We start from the raw sequence: 17,931 nt of genomic DNA, 5'->3' as shown, positions 1-17,931 counted from the left end.
TACTGGGCTTGGTGGACACAGTGAGCTGTATCTCCTCTGAATTGGCTGAATAAGTCCTACGGGAAAAATTAGTTCCCATCCGGAAATTACGCCTCACGTTAAAGACGGCAGATGGGATTCCACATTTCACGCTAGGAAAGGTTTCTGCTACGGTCACGTTGAGGGGATCTATAGCTGACCTGGAGTTGGTTTTGTTCGCGCTTTTAATTTAACATCTGACCTTTTTCTGACAAACGGTGTTCCGTCTTCGCAAGGTTCGAGAGTTCTGGAGGCTGTCCATGACACCTGTGGCCAGCGGCATGTTTTGTCGCCCGTGCAGGAGATATCTATGTTTTCCTCTTTCACGAAACAAGGACTAAGACGCTCATCTTTGGTATCGCACCATATTGATGAAGGAGATGCCAAACCGATCAAACAGCGTCACCCATAAAATTAATCTCTGCACTGTAAAGAGTGTTTATGCCATGCCGCTCATTGATGGGATCTTGAGTCGGTTGCCTAAGGCTCAATACATTTCCAGTATTGACTTTAAGCACGCCTTCTTTCGGATACCCCCCGATGAGACGTCAAGGAATAAGCCCGCATTCGTCATCCCAGGTAGACCCTTGTACTAGTTCCGAACAATGCCCTTCGGATTGTGCAATGCTCCACAAATGTTGTGTGAGTTAACAAGGTGATTCCAGCTCATCTGAGGAATCAAGTGTGCGTCTATCTGGATGATTTGTTGGTCGTGTCTAAGATTTTTGAGGACCACATTATCATCCTTCAACAGGTTGCAGCTAACCTAAAAGCGCGAGTTTCATGAGGCATGGAGTAGTTCGAATGGACCCTGATAAAATAAAGGCTATTGTGGAGTGTCTGCTACCGAAAGCAGTGAGGCAGTTGCGTCGTTTCTTGAGTGTCTGCGGCTGGTACCGTAGATTCATCCGCAAATTCGCAGCTGTTACAACTCCTTTGACGGATATGCTATGTAAGGGTCATCGGTTTGAATGGGCCGATGATGGGCGCGACACGTTTCATCAACTGATGTTGGCGCTTACTTGCACTCCGGTGCTGCATAATGAAAAATTCACCAAACCGTTTTCTATACATTGCGACGCCAGCAAAGGCGGCATAGGTGCGGTTCTCCTCCAAGTAACACATGAAGAAGACGACGTCCCTATTGCTTATATGTCGCAGAAGCTTAACGCTGCGCAAAGCCAATACACGGTGACGGAGTGGGAGTGCCTGACTACCGTGCAGGCCATTAGAAATTTCCGGGCCTACGTCGAGGGACATGAAGTAGAAGTGGTCACTGATCACGCTTCCCTCAAATGGCTGATGAGCCAAAACGATTTGAGTGGTCGTTTTGCACGATGGGCGTTAAAGCTTCAAGATTTCAAGTTCACCATAAAGCATCGCAAGGGGACACAGAATATCATTCCTGACACTCTGTCCCGCGTACATAGTACTGATGCCTTGGGGATTTCAGTGCTCAGTGACGAGGACACAACTGAACTCGACTTTATTAAATCTGCGGAATATCTCCTATTAATAGCTCGAATCTAGGACAGTTCTCATCAACTTCCTGATCTGCGTGTGGTCAACGGATACATCTACAAAAGAACAAAACACGCCTCGGGAGATGCTCTCCAGAAAGCTTCGAGTTGTAAAATTTAGGTTCCGGGGAATTTGACGGAGGGTTTGATTGAAGGACTTCATGACCACTCCCTATGTGCTCATGAGAGGTTTGCTAAGACCTTACATCGTCCAAAAAGCGTATAATTTGGGCCTCGTATGGCTCAGCCAGTAAAGTCATACGTGGACTGTTGTACCATGTGCAAGACCACGAAGGCGCTTAATCAAACGTTTCGCCAAGTGAGAAATTATCACCAACGGGCTTGGTCTGATTATGCTTCAGGTTAAAGTTGCATAATTCTGCAAGTCTTCACGTGACCTCCTCGTGGTGGACGCTGGAAACAGTCTTCGGACGGGTCAGAAGGGTGTAGGGCCGGGCTGGGAGTAGGCTCATCCAACTGACGAGTATCTGCTTGTCTGCTGCTCATATGTTAGGGGCAAGTAGATCTGGCGGGAGGATGGACCGAAGCAACAGTCCGGGGATCATCCTCCCTGCACTGAAGAAGGTGCTAATACCCCAAGCCAAGGTGGAACAGCATACGTCGGGGGCTGCGTGGCCAATGCGGAGCGTGGTCTTTAGTATGCAAACTCTGAATACCTTGGACACCTTCAGTTTCAAATAAGACCCTTACCCTGGCGGCCGGGCCAGCCAGGGTGGACATTTTTCTCAGACTATTCGTGGGGCCAAGACATGGACTCAATTTAAAAAGAAAAACAGAAAACAACGATATAAGAAAAGGGGGTGATGCACCTAGCATCGGAGGACGAGCTGCTGGCATCCAGCCAGGAGACAGTAACCGTCGAGAGCAGTACACTCGGTGACAGTCGTAGCACCGCTGTGCTGAAACCAACCGCAGGGACTTCCCGGAGCGAGGCGGCAGACGGACTAGTGGCTTCCAGCCTGGAATCCACTGCCGTCAAACTGGGCGTAACGAGTACCAGACATAGTAGTCCTAACCCGAAACCCTCAACGTCGGGGGATTCCTCGAAAGTGAAAACCGACAAGAACGTCGATTGCCGAAAACCGACTAAGAAGCAAAGGTCCACTGGCGTCCTGCTCAAGGGCCAGTACCAGAAGGCCATGCATATTCTCAGCAGGACTGCTAAGAATAAGGAGGCCGGTGCTGTCGACGAGCGGGATGAAAAAGACCTCGCTAAATACCAGGCGATTGTTGAGGAATACAAAAGCAAACGCCTGGCAGACGAGCAAAAGGCGATCGACATCGCACTAATACAGGAGCCCTGGGTTGAAGCCAACCGAACCATCAAAGGGATCAGGACAAACCTAGAGCATGTATTCTCGCGAGGAAGAGTCTGCACGTTTTCGACATCCGGACCTAAGTTTCAGCGACCTAGTCGTGGTCACGCTGGAGCATGCGGGTGCAGAGAACGTATATATCGATCAGCTCCACCAGAAGAACTACAACATCTGACGAACACCATAGCAACAAAGAAAGCCAACGTTAATAGGCTGCGACGCCAATGCAAGGCATACGCTTTGGGGCAGCTAGAAAATCAACGAGAGAGGTGAGTCATTCTTTAATTTTATTATTACTTCAAACCTATCGGTGTGTAACAGAGGCAGTACACCAACCTTCCATTTCTCCTGCTCGGAGAACTGTGACGGTTGATAGGAGGTCCTTGATAACCGACAATGGTATTCTTAGGGTGGAGGACTGGAGAATGTCTGACATCCGATCACAGTTGGATACTTTCCAGTCTAGATCTCGCCGCAGAGGTCTCCAAACCCTTCAGAGAGGATCGACTGGAGAAAGTTTGGTCAAGTAATCAAGAACAAACTCTCCGGTGCGCAAATTGGTAAGATTGGCACAACAGATGAACTGGAGTCAAAGGTCCGGGCTCTGGAAAACGCATTCAATGCCGCCTTTAAAGTCTCGTACCCTACTAAGTACAGCAAAAAGACACTGCTACCGTGGTGTAATGAGGCTCAGTAGAATTCTGTCCAAGCAACATAAAAGCCTATCCTTTCTTAAAAAGCCGGAAGGCTCCTAGACGGGATCTTCTAGTGAAACCTTGGAGCTGCTGGTTTAAACGCACTTTCCCGCCAGCGAAGAGGACTATGAGTCAGAACCTTGCTTGGAGGGTTTGCGGACATCCCAGCTGTGCGAGAGTATCAAATCGGTAATTACCGAGGATAAGATCGGCTGGGCTATAAACAGCTCCTCCGCATGTAAGTCTCCAGGCCCAGATGGCATAATGCCAGTCATGCTAGAGAAGTACAAGCAGTATACCCCAGCTGCCTTCTTGGATATAGAGGGAGCTTTTAAGAACGTTAGTACCAACGCCGTCAAGGAAGCCTTGACCAGTATTAGATTGGAGGGGTACCTTTAGCATTGGATTATACCCATGCTAAATACCAGGATAATCCAGTCGGATCTGGGAGGCAACCACTTCACCAGAGCTGTGAACAGAGGCACGCCCCAGGGTGGCACCATCTCCCGAGTGCTCTGGTTAATAGTAATGGACGAAAATTTACGAACGTTGGACAGCAGCAGGCTGAAGGTGGTGGCGTATGCCGGCGACTTGGTGATATTAGTATCAGGGATGTTTCCGTCCATTATGAGCAACATAATGAAGGAGCGTTGCGAAAGGTGTACGTGGGGCCCGCAAGATGCGGACTCAGTATAAACCCAACCTAAACGGATTGACCAGCTCTAATTAGAATCAGACTACGGACACTGGGTAAACCATTCTTTGGGAACCTCAGAGAGGTTTCTAGCTGCAAGATGGAAGAGCTGCTTCACTTCGTGAATGCTACGGGCTGGTTTTGAAGATCCGAGCCGGCTAGACTCTGCCTCCCTGCTTCCATAACAACAGTCACGGTCTTAGGAGTTTGTGACATGAAACCGGCACAACACAGTGCTAATTGGGCTCCTTGGAGCAACCACTGATACCTACCTACCTACCATCACCTAGGGAAGTTAGGCGTTTCTAACGGTTATAGACTTGTTTGACATACTATATTTAGTATTTGCACTATAACCAGTAAAAGGGCAAAATAGTTCTTTAAGGACGCAGTGTAACTTACCCTTAACAGAATAATAACAATAATCACAAGAAAATAATTTTCCATAAAATATGGTCAAATTGAGAAAGTCTAACAAAAGATAAATACCTGGAAATTGAAAGTTTCCTGTCATGATAATCATTTCACCAAAAAACTGCCTTAAAACCCTAAAAGTTATTTCGGGTCAATCGATAACTGATAAAAGTACGCACAGAACGAAGGACACCTACACCCAACTTGAACTGTTGCGAAGCACTGACACTACCTCGAAGTCTAAGCATCAAATGTCAAAATTCTCTCTTAAATGCAGAGAACTCTGAAGAGTGGAAGAGACAAAACAGTCCGCTCTCCCAGACAAAGTCAATGAGAGCTGTCATAGCTGTCAACGGTGGATACAGTGTCATTTCAGGTCTTTTGCATTGTAAACGCGAGTTTTTTACAGTTTAGCCTTGTATTCGGGAAATAACGAACTTTCGCGCCTACGTCACATCCGCTCTTCTCCAAGCACATCCTTTGGGGGAGTGAACAGTGGACGGAAGCGGTTTAAGACTGCATGGGAGACGTGCTAACATGACAGAGGGGTCAACCCACGATACTGAAATTTAGAATTCGTCCTTCACGAAATTAGACACGCCTCCTTTATCCCGAGTGGACTCCGAAGGTCAACTCCGAAGGAACACATGAAGAAGCAAAAGACTCCCGCCCGGTTCGGGTGCTCGAACTGCACCTTTCAATCCCGCACAGAGGGTGGCCTCGCACGGCACATCCAGGACTTCCACAATGTAAGTTTCCATTTCAGGTACACTTCCAGCGCCCTCAGTGACTTCTTTCCTTCCAGATCTGCTGTGAGATCTGCAAGACCATCCACGACTCCCCCGGCAGCTACGTCGCTCACGTCCAGAAGGTCCACAATAGCGAGAAGTTCGCCCGTGAAATATGTGAAAAGTGCGGGAAGCAGTTCCTGACCAGGCAGAGTTTGAAGAATCACATGGAGTCGAATTGCGGGACAAGGAAGCGTTTCAAGTGCGATGTGTGCAATCAGAACTACTCGAGCAGAGTAACCCTCGCCGCTCACAAACTGATCCACTCCGGGGAGAAGCTGTACACCTGCGACTACTGCGGCAAGCAGTTCATCAGCCAAGGGGAGCTGAAGGTGCACGAGAGGAAGCACACCAAGGAGAAGCCTTTCAAGTGCAATGTAAGTAGGAGGACTGGGGCCGAGCATATAACGGGGAAGACTTGGCACATATCCTTACGTTTGCTGCTTTCCTTGCTTTTTGACCGATTTCTAACACAATTCACCAGACCTGCCACAAAGCCTTTCCATACCGCGAAAGCCTCGTGACGCATATGTCCGTCCACACCGGGATCAAGCCATACATTTGCGAAAATTGCGGGAAGACCTTTTCTTGCGTCGGAAATCTGCAAAAGCACCGACGAGTTAGGCCGTTCAGCTGTGGTTTGCCGGAATACTGCCAGCAGTCCAAGCGCATCGCCCCGCGGACCAAGACCAAGAGGCGTAAGTAACATTCAATGTAGCCCTTCAGCCTCCTTCTGACCGTTATAATCAAATGAAATGCTCTAAAGTTAGGAGAGGATCAGACACAACTGCCGCAGATGAAGGGAATAAATTCAAAGTCGAATATTTAGATGAAAACATCGACGAAGTCGAACCGGTAGATTTCCTCCATATTTTGGACGAGGAGTCCTCACAAGTTCCAATGGAGCTGGATAAATCGGACGAAAGTCATAGTAACATAAAAATCGAGAGACTTGACCTGACTGAAGGTAAGAATCCTGCTCTCTCGTTTGACCTAGATCGTCCCAAAGCTGTTTTTTCTAGCCAATATCGAGGAATCCTCCATGAATGATGATGATTCCCACTTCTCTGGAGACTGTGACTCGCAGTCCGAAGAACAAACCCCGGATCCGAATACAAGTGATGAACACGTTGACTACGATGCTGACTTCGAACAATATGCCGTGCAGCTTCTGGACGAGATCGATGGAGACTCCACGGAAATGGACGTTAACATGTTAAAGAACGGCGAAGACGCTCCAGTTGTAAGTTTCCTATTCACAACTTTACTATGAGCAATAACTCCTATTGCCTTCTCCGCTTCTAGGCGTTATCCCCTGAAAATGTAACTAAATACTTAGCCGAAGATACCGCTCTCAATGCATGGAAAGCTGAACCAACAGCGACCCCTGAAGACACCGATTTGGAAACAGAAACTTACTTGGCCGATGGCATAGAATGCGATTCCATGGAAGAAGTTTACGGATGTCCTTCGTGCTATTCCGACTTCAAAACAACCAACTTGCTCATCGAACATTTGCAATCTGAGCACAATTTGACGGACGAAATTATCGAACAGCATTTCCAAACGGACGGGACCGAGTTAGCATGCCCTCAGTGCGGTAAAAAATTCCACCTCCAATACCTGTTCGAGAAACATTTAGAGGTTCACGGTAGGAAGTGTTTGTTGCTGCAGCTACGCAATGGTCCTATGCAAATCCTTCATTTTCCAGAAAACAGCCCCCAAATAATTTCCATTGAAATAACAAAGGAGGAGTCGGAGAAACCAATCATCAAAACAAAATCGAAAGACAAAATTCTGGCCGGAACGGACTTCATCTGTCTGAAGTGTGGGAAAAAATGTTTCAGTCGATCTGCTTTCCGCGAACATGAAGCTTCGAATTGCGGTGAAACGCGACGTTACAAATGTGATATTTGCAATAAATTTTACTACAGTCTGGGCTCCCTGAAAACACACAAAACTGTCCATACCGGGGATCTGCCGTTCTTATGCTCGTATTGCGGGAAGAGTTTTCGAACCAAAGGAGAACACGCGGTGCATTCACGGAAACATACCGGCGAGAAACCGTTCAAGTGTCATGTAAGTATTCGTTTGTGTTGCGAACAAGTGGAGCTCCTTGATCAGCTTCTCCTTACGACAGCAACCGAGAAGGAAGTACTGTTTTATGAATGAATGAAGGTGGAAATCTTATAAAGACTTCTGCTCCAGATTATAGTAGTATGTATGATCCACATCCGCTAAAATCACTCTCGTTCTTCTGTTGACACCTCCGCGGACCCATCGTCAAGAATTGCTTCACGCTCATAAGGAACTGTGGCTGTCCCCCACTGCCACTATGTCTATTCGCCCGTCATACTGCAGACGAAGCGAAACTCCCTCGCTCGCCGGAAGGCAACAGGCACGTATGCATTAGCGCATTGTAGTGTATCACTGCTAGCAAGTCACTAGCTATCGTCCAAATTACGGATGACACAGTACGCTCGACAGGCACAGACAATATAAAACCAGTCCTCCCAGTCTGTCCCATACAGAACACAAACCTGGCTGGCGCTACCATGCCCCGTCAGGCGGAAACCCATCTCAAGCCTAAGTCCACGACATAACTTCCTCTGGCAAGCTCACTTTTAACGTACTCATATGTGATCCGACCTTCCCTACATCCGTTCCATCTAACCTGCCACTTAGATATTACAATCTACTCTCACAATCTTTTGACCGCAAGCGGGCCTAACCCCTCCAACTGATTTGCACTAACTAAATCAGTTTGCAGCAAAGATAAGCCCCTCCTAATCATGTAGGCGGTGACACACCGAACTACCTCTAGATCAAGAGGAGGAACAACCAACGATAGCTTCATGAGGTCGGTCAGAACCGTGCAACATACCTGTCCTGCACCGTCATCGCGAACCCATACAACGTAGGAGACCCATACCTTAGGACATGGAAGAAAAAGTCCTACATATATGGTTCTTGCAGCTTCCCTGCTTAGACCCCATTAACGTCTCCATATTCATACTATTATAGTTTGGTTAAACGGGTCCTAAACTCAATTAGGTGCGAGCATGCGTTCCGCGATTGTAACTCCCAAGTATGCCACTTTCTGTCAATATTTCAACCGACGGCGTAGGTTTTAGTAACATCCCGACGGTTTTCTCGGGCACCGATTTTAGGAAACCACGCGTTTATGATGCGCTGTAATCAGTACGTGCTCGTCGGATGTTCCCCCCAACATGAATGATATCATGCAAGCAACGAATTAAGTTCTCCCAGGTTCCTATTAATAGATCACTGTGAGCAGCCGCGCTCTATATCAACTCATACAAACTCACTAACACCTTGGACGATTGCTTTCTTGCCATGCAAGTAGCTCTTCTGCAGAGCTAATTCCTGGCAGCCAGACTCACAAGTTTTGACAACACAGGCTACCAACTCAAATAATCAAACGCACATTTAGAATCTACAAAGATGGCAAGGACGAATTTGTTAACGTAACGGCCAACAAGCTTTTTCACATGCATTAAGGCGTCGTCGGGGGAGCTGCCAGTTCGGAAGCTATACTGCCTGTCGGACACCAGATGGGATGCTCTCACCCCCAGTCATTGAACCATAATCCTTTTTAGGACCTTGCCAGGGGCGGACGAACAGACGACCGAGGATTATCTTATCCTTTAAGAGCACAACAACCCTGGCCGTCTTCCAGAAAGCAGGGAAATAGGCCGCCCGTAGATAGTACTTATACAGACACCGGACATGAGATGGAATCGCCCACCAAATAGCTGTGCACATCTCACCAGTCATCCCATTCCCAGCCAGAGGACTTACGAGATCTAAGCCTTGCGATAATCCCCTCAATCTCCCATCAATTCAGAGGAGGAATTTCTTCAGCCCCTTCAGCGCGATCGTCCAAAACAAACACCAAAGATTCGACTCTCCGAAATAGTTCACTCAGCAAATCACAAATGCTATCACGCCATGTCAGCATAGGCTCTCCGTTCACCTTGATGTCAGCAATGTGGTGACTTCGTTTCCCTTTGCATATCCGGTAGAAATCCGTATGCTCACCGATGAAACGTATTCATCTTTTTCCTTATACCACCAACAGCTCCTTGTAAACAATATATCTCGCCTGTAAGCGATCCTAAATTGGTCGACATCAACAAGAGGATTAACTTCCGATTGACAGTGCGCCCTTTGCAATATCTCCCTTAAGGAACACACTTCCCTCCGCTTACAGGGAGCTGCAACACTCAAACACGTAACGTCAATATCACTAACGCCACTAGATCTCCAAATCGCACAAACATTTGATGGGACATTCAAACAGAACAAATCGTGTTTCAACAGCGTTTCAGACAATAACTTTCCCCTACTTTCCCGCCCATGCCCAGGATGAATGGTGTTCTGCGAAAACGCAGAAACACCGCATCGAGGTAGACGATATACTGTTCCAAGTCATCTGTAAGCGGACAGTCTATGGGTGCCCAAAATCATCGTCCCCGTGATTTTGATACATATACCCCACTCATTAGTAAGACTCTCAACACAGACGTAATCTTGGCCGACTCCCATGAAGTGAACACCCGCATGGCGTCAACTAAGCTCCCTTCTCCAACATGGCGCCGCTAATCTCGTACTCGGACATATGCTAGCCGAGATCGTGAAGCACAACAGTCGCTATAGTGCAATTCAACTGCAGCAGTGTGACCGATACCTCGGGATAAATACCGATTACTCCTCCAATGAGTAACAACTGCACAGTGTCTCACATGATAGTGTCCTGTTTGCGCTGCACACTGTAAGCATGACTAGCTGGTATGCTGTCCACCGACTCCAACCAAACGCTTAGGAAAGCGCGTGTACAGCGGTAAGTAGCCTGCGACCATTTTTGGACCCCCGATATTAGGCATGCTAAATCATGTCCTCAATCAAGGCATTCGCAGACATTTGGCGCCCTTGGACCAATAGGCGATGCCGCTTCCACAAAACGAAAATTTTTGCAGGCATCCTCTATCACATCCTTGCAGTAAATGCAGTCGGTTGACCATAATTTTCCAATTGTGTGCCGAAAATACCAATATTCACTAAGCAGCTGGATTAGGTAATAGCTAAACTCACGGTGCTTTCAATTGAATCACGACTCAACGTCTTTGATGAGATGCGCGGTCTTTTTGCCCCTCGATTCTCTTTGCCAGGATTGTTGCCATACGCTGATAGTGTGGACTTTCTCTGCACAAGTGACGGTTTCCTTATTTCCGTTTTCTGCTCTGAGGTATATATGTAGACCTCTGCGGCTTGGAGACCAAATAACTGCTGTTTTCACCATTACTGCTGGCTCCGAGGCGGTACGACGGACGCAACTTACAAAGCTCGGCGTTTGCGGTAGACTGCCAAGAAAGACTTTAGAACCGTAAAAAAATAGAGTTAATCACACTCATCAGCAGATGGCACCAATTGGATTAGAGGATTTCGTCATTGCCTTGCTCCTAGCTGCAACCTTGCCTAAGGTATTTCACTGTTGGCTCGGCAAGACTATGTTTTCACGAACCCGAATAGGAAGGCCTTCGAAATCCCTCTGCTAAGTCAGAATGACCACTTCGGTTTCCTAAAGAGATACAAAAAAACTATGCTCAGTCGTCCATCTGCTGACTCGCCGCACCACTATTTCCAGGGTACTCTGAGTTTGTTCGTCCATGCTTGCAAAGGGCAGTGCCGCAATACCATCTGGATATTCGCTTCGTCAGGCATCTCAAGTCCTAGAAGGCTATAGTATGAAGCGTTCCAAAAGTCCAAACCAATGACAGATCTCTCGGCCGCCCCCGATATGATCCTCACATTTCGCTTTCCTTCTCGAGTAACGTAGAGCAGGGTACTGGCCTTTAAATAGCCCTTATCTGCAAAAGGTAATCTGGAATCTTAAAGCAACTTTCCAAAACCTTGAGCATAACGCATCTTCTGCCAGAATTGAAAGCATTTCTTATAACTGGCGTCACAAGGAACACCATCCGCTGGCAGTAGTCACCATGTATCTCAGTCGATCTCACCGTTTGGACTAATTCCTTAATCGAGAAATGTCGCACAGCATTTATTGCGTCAATTGGTTTTGACTTCATGATCTTCTCAGGCAGTTTTCCCGCTGTGTCCAGCACACTAACAGGACGTTGACGGCGCCTCGGACCCGCCTCGCAACCAGGAGAAAAAATGCCCCCTCCTAATCATATGTTGAACGCGATGAGTACCAAGTTCGATTTATACTTCAATAAAAGTTTCAACAATTCAGTGGGAAAGTTATCCGATCCTGGTGGGTTTACATCTTTCATGAACAAATCCATCTCTTACAGCTCCCTTACGGTGAAGATTGTGCATTCCTTAATACTTTCCCTCTCAGCGACAATATCAGCTCGGATGACGTGGGAAGGAAATAGTACCTGCACGATTTCTTCCATCTTCACTGCTTTCATGGAACAGGATGATCAATGAATTTTCTTGGCAACCGACTTATACCCGAGGTCTCATAAGTCCTACCTTCTCGCACCAGTGGCGATTAACAAAATCAACAGACAAAAAGTTGATTTCGTGGCGGAGTTGTGTTTTCGCTCTAATGGATTGTTGAAGGGTTATCTCATCTTGATCACTTCCCATGACATGGTCTGCCATCAAAACATTGGGAGGAATCATTTGTTATTTCGAAAGAAATGTGCTGATCTTCACTCACCGTGAAATCTTCCAGCACCCTCCATCATTTCGCCGTTGAGATTAAGGACTCCATATCCAAGGCTAGGTCAGGGATGGTACCCTCGCAACCAAGGGACCAAGTGCTCCTGATATTTAGGACAATAAGTCCAGCCTTGGCGGCAAACTCCAAAATTTGTATGTCCCGAGAATCGAGCTGAGCCATATGCCATTCGGTGGCCGTGATGTCAAAGCCTCCACCAACTCTATCTTCCTTTTTTCGGATCTCGTCCTTCAAGGCGCCTACTCCGAAAAGCAAACATAGATTCGTTCGGTGTAAAGTAAACGCTAAAAAATAGTCACGAAACCAAGAACACAAGCAACGTCTTCTTTTCGCAGACCGCAATTCTTACATTGAGTTTTTCCGAAGCGCAAGTCGTCGTTTCATGATTGGGTTTGTCACACTTGTAACACAAACTGATTCGGTTTTGCTCTTAACAAACCCCGACTATGAGCCCATAACCCAAGCACTTAACGCCGCGAATCGGAACTGCCCTTCGCCTTCTCCTACAGATGATCCACTCGATGTTTATATTCTCGCGATGGAGAATGAGGTACATAATACTGTCTTTAAACGACTTCGTAATTAATTACTCGGATATTAACAATATTGTTTCTCCTGTGGTTAACATGAAAGTCCTGGGGGGTTTAACGTGAGTACCTGCCATGAAGGCATAATCATACGGTCCTCTTCGGACACGGATTGATTTTGGGACCACAATCAGAGCCAGCAGGCTCAGCATTCATACCAGTGGATGCGAGGCCTATCTAACACCTCTGCCGCAACTAAAGAGTACGGCACCCGAGTTGTACAGCGCAACTCCACGCTCGAGCTCCAAGGAGCTCTGCCCGCGATGTAGGCATAACCACAACCACCATGAAACTCCCACTAGGGGGCCAACCGCAAATAACCAGGAATTCTCCTGAAGCATACGCTCTCAGAGGGCCATCCCGGTTCCCATAGTACCAGATAACCTCCGGTGAAGCTTCGTGGCAGAGCCACTTTAGATGGGCCCCTTGCAGGCTCAGGTCTGATCGCCCTCCTCGAGTACGTGGGGACGGAACTCCCCAACGGGTTAACTGGAATCAGCCCGAGGCTCCTGTGATTAACATGAGGAATGTTTGTAATCTAAATCCACGTAGTTGGGATGCTTTGCAGCTAGACTACCACGCCCCCTCGCCTCCTAGAATAGGATAGCCAAAACCCATAAAATCCGTACTGATTTTCTCATAGATAAGCGACTTGTTAGCTACAGAACGCGAGCACCACGCTGTACAACGTTCCTCTACCAGGTATGATTCAAATCAGCTTATATACCACGCTGATCTGGTCTAAGCAACCGTCTTGAAAGGTTTATTCGAAATAGGGTAAAATCTCGAAGTCCTGTTACCCATTACCTCCGCGAAGCTCTCGCAGTTCTTCCTTGCTGTCGAGAAATCAGGAAAACATATTGTTGATCCATTAGCTGAGGTCTACCGTCCCCTTACTACAAAAAAAAGAATTGCTATTATTTTCAACAAAAGGTGCGGGCACGCTACGTGAGATCCCTTTTGTCCATGTATTCTGTTTATTACAACTTTGTTGGCAGTGTCCTTCGAGTTCGTATTGGCTTCAGGACACAGCTTCCTACAAGACTCTTTGCTTCTACGTTTGGCCTTCAATTCCAATGCTGAAAAGGATGATTCGATACTTATAACGGATTAAGTGTCCACTCGCTTGGCAGACAAACACTCTCATTAAGAAGCGTTTGAAGTATGTCGGACCACGTCGCCACCAGACTCCACTAGTTAGTTCTACTATAATTTTGATTTGGTTCGGAAACTACCGCCCCTTCAATGTTCGACTTTGGAATGGTTTGTGAAAGCAGGCTCTGAATTATTCCGCAATGATTGAGCTTCATTTGCTTCCATTTAATTTACTTGTGTACGGAGGTAAGTTTAATCTATATGTCGCTCGCCTTCCATATTTCGAGCCGGGAGTTGCGATATTGTCTCCTGCTTCCAAACTCTTGAAACGTGGAAGTAATTCTGTTAAATTCTCTACGTACAGTCAATTACATAAGAGCGTGGTCACTGTTACACGTAGATAAAAAATCAGAGCGTCCTGTTTCTTTTTCTAGGACATAGAGGGCACCTCAGTCCTTCATGCTCTTTGTAAAAAGTCAGCTCTCTGTCAAATTTAGTCTTCAATTGAGTGGTTTTTCGAAATGAGTGCTGTTTACGCCTTTCGCTTTGAGGCAATTTTTCTATGTTTGCATGAAAAAGGACCCAAATTAACGCAAACTGCTGCTGCGAAATATATGGGAAAGTCGAAGCAGTTCGTTAGCAAGTGGATAAATCGCTATAAAAAGGTCAGTAATGTTGATGATTTTCCTGATCGCGGAAGTGCAAGCAAAGTCTCAAAAAAAGACGAAAAAAAGATTCTCGCATTGTTCTCGAAAGATCCAACTTTGACTTTACGTGGAGCTGCTGTGAAATTGAAAGCTTGCTTGCCAATAAACTGAAATATCGCAGTACTTTGGAAAAACCAATGTTGAGTGCAAAACACGTTGGAAAACGAGTGGAATGGGCGAAGGAAAACTTGGACCGCGATTGGAGCAACGTAATTTTTTCTGATGAATGCTCCTTCTGGGCATTTTCGAGCATCAAACACGCCTGGACAACCTCCACCAGTAGGATGCTTCAACGGACTGTTAAACACCCCGTCAAGGTCCATGTTTGGGGGTGCTTCTCAAACAAAGGTTTCGGTACTTTGTTCTTATTTACCGAGAATTCAAAAGGCTTTGTTACCATCTGCTAAGCAATGGTATATCAAGAAAAATGAAAGCTGGATCCTTCAAGAGGACAACGATCCGGAACATCGGAGTCGAGCGTGTAGCGAGTGGAAGGCGCAAAACGGAGTTGTGACTTTAGATTGGCCATCTCAGTAACCGGATGCAAATCCCACAGAAAATGTGTGGGCTCTGATGAAAATGGAGCTTCACAGACGCAAGCCATGTAATTTTGATCAACTTTCTTGACAAATTCGGGAAATTTGGAGGTCTTTTCCGGTAGAACATGCAGAAAAACTAGTGGAAAGTATGCCCTGACGGCGCCAGGCCGTAATTGACAATGCAGGAGATTGGACTTGCTACTGAGGTATTTGCATTGAGTATTGATGACTAAATTATCAATAAATTTGCGAATTTTCGAAAAATCAATTGTTGTTATTATTTAACTGTGACCACGCTCTTATGTAACAGACTGTAAGAGCGAGCGAAGTGCACCAAATTTATACTGAGAGTAGACCTGCTATTCACCACAGTAGATGTAAAATCTATGCAATGGGTCTACCGGAAATGACAGGATCACACATTGAATGTGGAATTCCAAGGATTAAACCAACAATTACCACTACGTTCGGCAACACCACAAAAGGTGAAATCAGATTTCCATTCTGATCCTTACGTAATTAAGGCTATTTTCTAGCTTCTTGGCGAAAGATACTAGGGGCGCCGTATCATAACTAGCTCTAAGATCGTAGGGAGGAAATCTAGATTCAAGGATAAAATTGTGCTCCCTCTCTCCTCAAAATTACACAATCAATCTAATTTTAATCTCTAATACGAGTCACATGAAGTAGCTCCTGGTCCTGAGTATCATCTCTCTCGCCTTCCTTTTCCGCTCTTTCGACGGATCTAACTATCTCATAGTGACTCTTGCTTCATATAAGCTCAAATTGGAGTCGATGACATAGATATTCAAGAAAGATATGGTAACTGCGCAAATTATGCTCGACCTTCTACTGGTTCTACATATGTGGTCAACATAAACCGGATCCACAAGATTGTTGGAGGGCGGAAACTTAGATGATATATGTTGCTGCCAAATTCGTGTCTCGACTGTTTACTGCACAAAAAGGGGATACTATGATTATTGTGTATCGAAATAATGAGTTTGGTGGATGATTCCTAATCCGCCTCGTTCTAAAAAGAGCAAAAAGTGCAAATATAAGTCGAAGTGATCCTGATTTGTTTATATATAAAAAAAAGGGTTAGCCTTTCAAAATTTGTTACACAAGTACAAAAGTTATTTTTTTATAGCCCATCCTCCTTGAAAAATAATTGCTTCCTCCTAGGGTTCCGATCAGGCCCCCACTTGTTTACAGTCCAATCATGTTTCTTTCATCATCATCATCAACGGCGCAACAACCGGTATCCGGTCTAGACCTGCCTTAATAAGGAACTCCAGACATCCCGGTTTTGCGCCGAGGTCCACCAATTCGATATCCCTAAAAGCTGTCTGGCGTCCTGACCTACGCCATCGCTCCATCTTAGGCAGGGTCTGCCTCGTCTTCTTTTTCTACCATAGATATTGCCCTTATAGACTTTCCGGGTGAGATTATCCTCATCCATACGGATTAAGTGACCCGCCCACCGTAACCTATTAAGCCGGATTTTATCCACAACCGGATGGTCATGGTATCGCTCATAGATTTCGTCATTGTGTAGGCTACGGAATCGTCCATCCTTATGTAGGGGGCCAACAATTCTTCGGAGGATTCTTTTCTCGAACGCGGCCAAGAGTTCGCAATTTTTCTTGCTAAGAACCCAACTTTCCGAGGAATACATGAGGACTGGCAAGATCATTGTCTTGTACAGTAAGAGCTTTGACCCTATGGTGAGACGTTTCGAGCGGAACAGTTTTTGTAAGCTGAAAGAGGCTCTGTTGGCTGACAACAACTGTGCGCGGATTTCATCATCGTAGCTGTTATCGGTTGTGATTTTCGACCCTAGATAGGAGAAATTGTCAACGGCCTCAAAGTTGTATTCTCCTATCCTTATTCTTCCTGTTTGACCAGTGCGGTTTGATGTCGGCTGGTTCGTTTTCGGTGCTGACGTTTCCACCATATGTTTTGTCTTGCCTTCATTGATGTGCAGCCGAAGATCTGGCCCCAATTGCCGCCTGCTCGATCTGGATGAAGGCAGTATGTATGTCTCGGGTGATTCTTCCCATGATGTCGATACCGTCAGCATAGGCCAGTAGTTTGGTGGACTTAAAGAGGATCGTACCTCTTGCATTTACCTCGGCATCACGGATGATAGGGCATCCCCTTGTCGTAGACCGTTGTTGATGTTGAATGGTCTTGAGAGTGATCCTGCTGCTTTTATCTGGCCTCGCACATTGGTCAGGGCCAGCCTAGTCTTCCATGGCCGTGTACAGTTTTACCCTGGCTATGCTATCATAGGCGGCTTTAAAGTCGATGAACAGATGGTGTAACTGTTGTCCATATTCCAACAGTTTTTCCATCGCTTGCCGCAGAGAGAAAATCTGATCTGTTGCTGATTTGCCTGGAATGAAGCCTCTTTGGTATGGGCCAATGATGTTTCTTTCGACAAATTGTAAAATTAATTATAACAAAAAAATCGAATATTCTTTCTATTTCACTTTCAGATTTGTCCGAAAAGTTTTCCCTATCGTCAGAGCCTTGTTACGCATATTACAACGCATACCGGAGAGAAGCCGTTTCAATGTGGCTGCGGACAGAGTTTCTCGTGTGTTAGAAATTTACTATCGCATCGAAACACATTCAATGCAACATGCGGACAGTTACCACTGCAAACAAAACCCGTAATACAAATAGGAGTTATAAAAGGACAATTATATGTTGGTGAAAAGTCAGAATAAATATTTTTAATAGTCATGCCTTGTTTTCGTTGTTTGAATACTAGAATCCATAAAGATTAGAGAAACTCA

General features: G+C 46.1%; 1 protein-coding gene across 1 annotated transcript; it reads left to right on the top strand.

Moving 5' to 3' along the window:
* The first annotated feature begins 5,028 nt into the window (after positions 1-5,028).
* Positions 5,029-17,878, top strand: LOC119652399 (oocyte zinc finger protein XlCOF6-like). The gene is made up of 8 exons (XM_038056506.1): positions 5,029-5,427; positions 5,484-5,843; positions 5,951-6,164; positions 6,233-6,433; positions 6,489-6,709; positions 6,772-7,117; positions 7,178-7,545; positions 17,629-17,878. Exons 1-8 carry the CDS (start codon positions 5,326-5,328, stop codon positions 17,860-17,862), a joined length of 2,046 nt encoding a protein of 681 aa, XP_037912434.1. The 5' UTR covers positions 5,029-5,325; the 3' UTR covers positions 17,863-17,878.
* Positions 17,879-17,931: the final 53 nt, after the last annotated feature.

This window comes from Hermetia illucens, chromosome 3 (assembly GCF_905115235.1).
Source record: "Hermetia illucens chromosome 3, iHerIll2.2.curated.20191125, whole genome shotgun sequence".
NCBI classification, from domain to species: Eukaryota; Metazoa; Arthropoda; class Insecta; order Diptera; family Stratiomyidae; genus Hermetia; species Hermetia illucens.
This window is presented reverse-complemented; position numbering and strand designations above follow the sequence as displayed.

Bases quoted from the DNA above. Each gene is read 5' to 3' on its own strand.
- LOC119652399 (XM_038056506.1), top strand. From the start codon at position 5,326: ATGAAGAAGCAAAAGACTCCCGCCCGGTTCGGGTGCTCGAACTGCACC. The intron at 5,844-5,950 runs GTAAGTAGGAGG...ACAATTCACCAG, and splicing joins AGAAGCCTTTCAAGTGCAAT to ACCTGCCACAAAGCCTTTCC. The intron at 6,434-6,488 runs GTAAGAATCCTG...TGTTTTTTCTAG, and splicing joins GAGACTTGACCTGACTGAAG to CCAATATCGAGGAATCCTCC.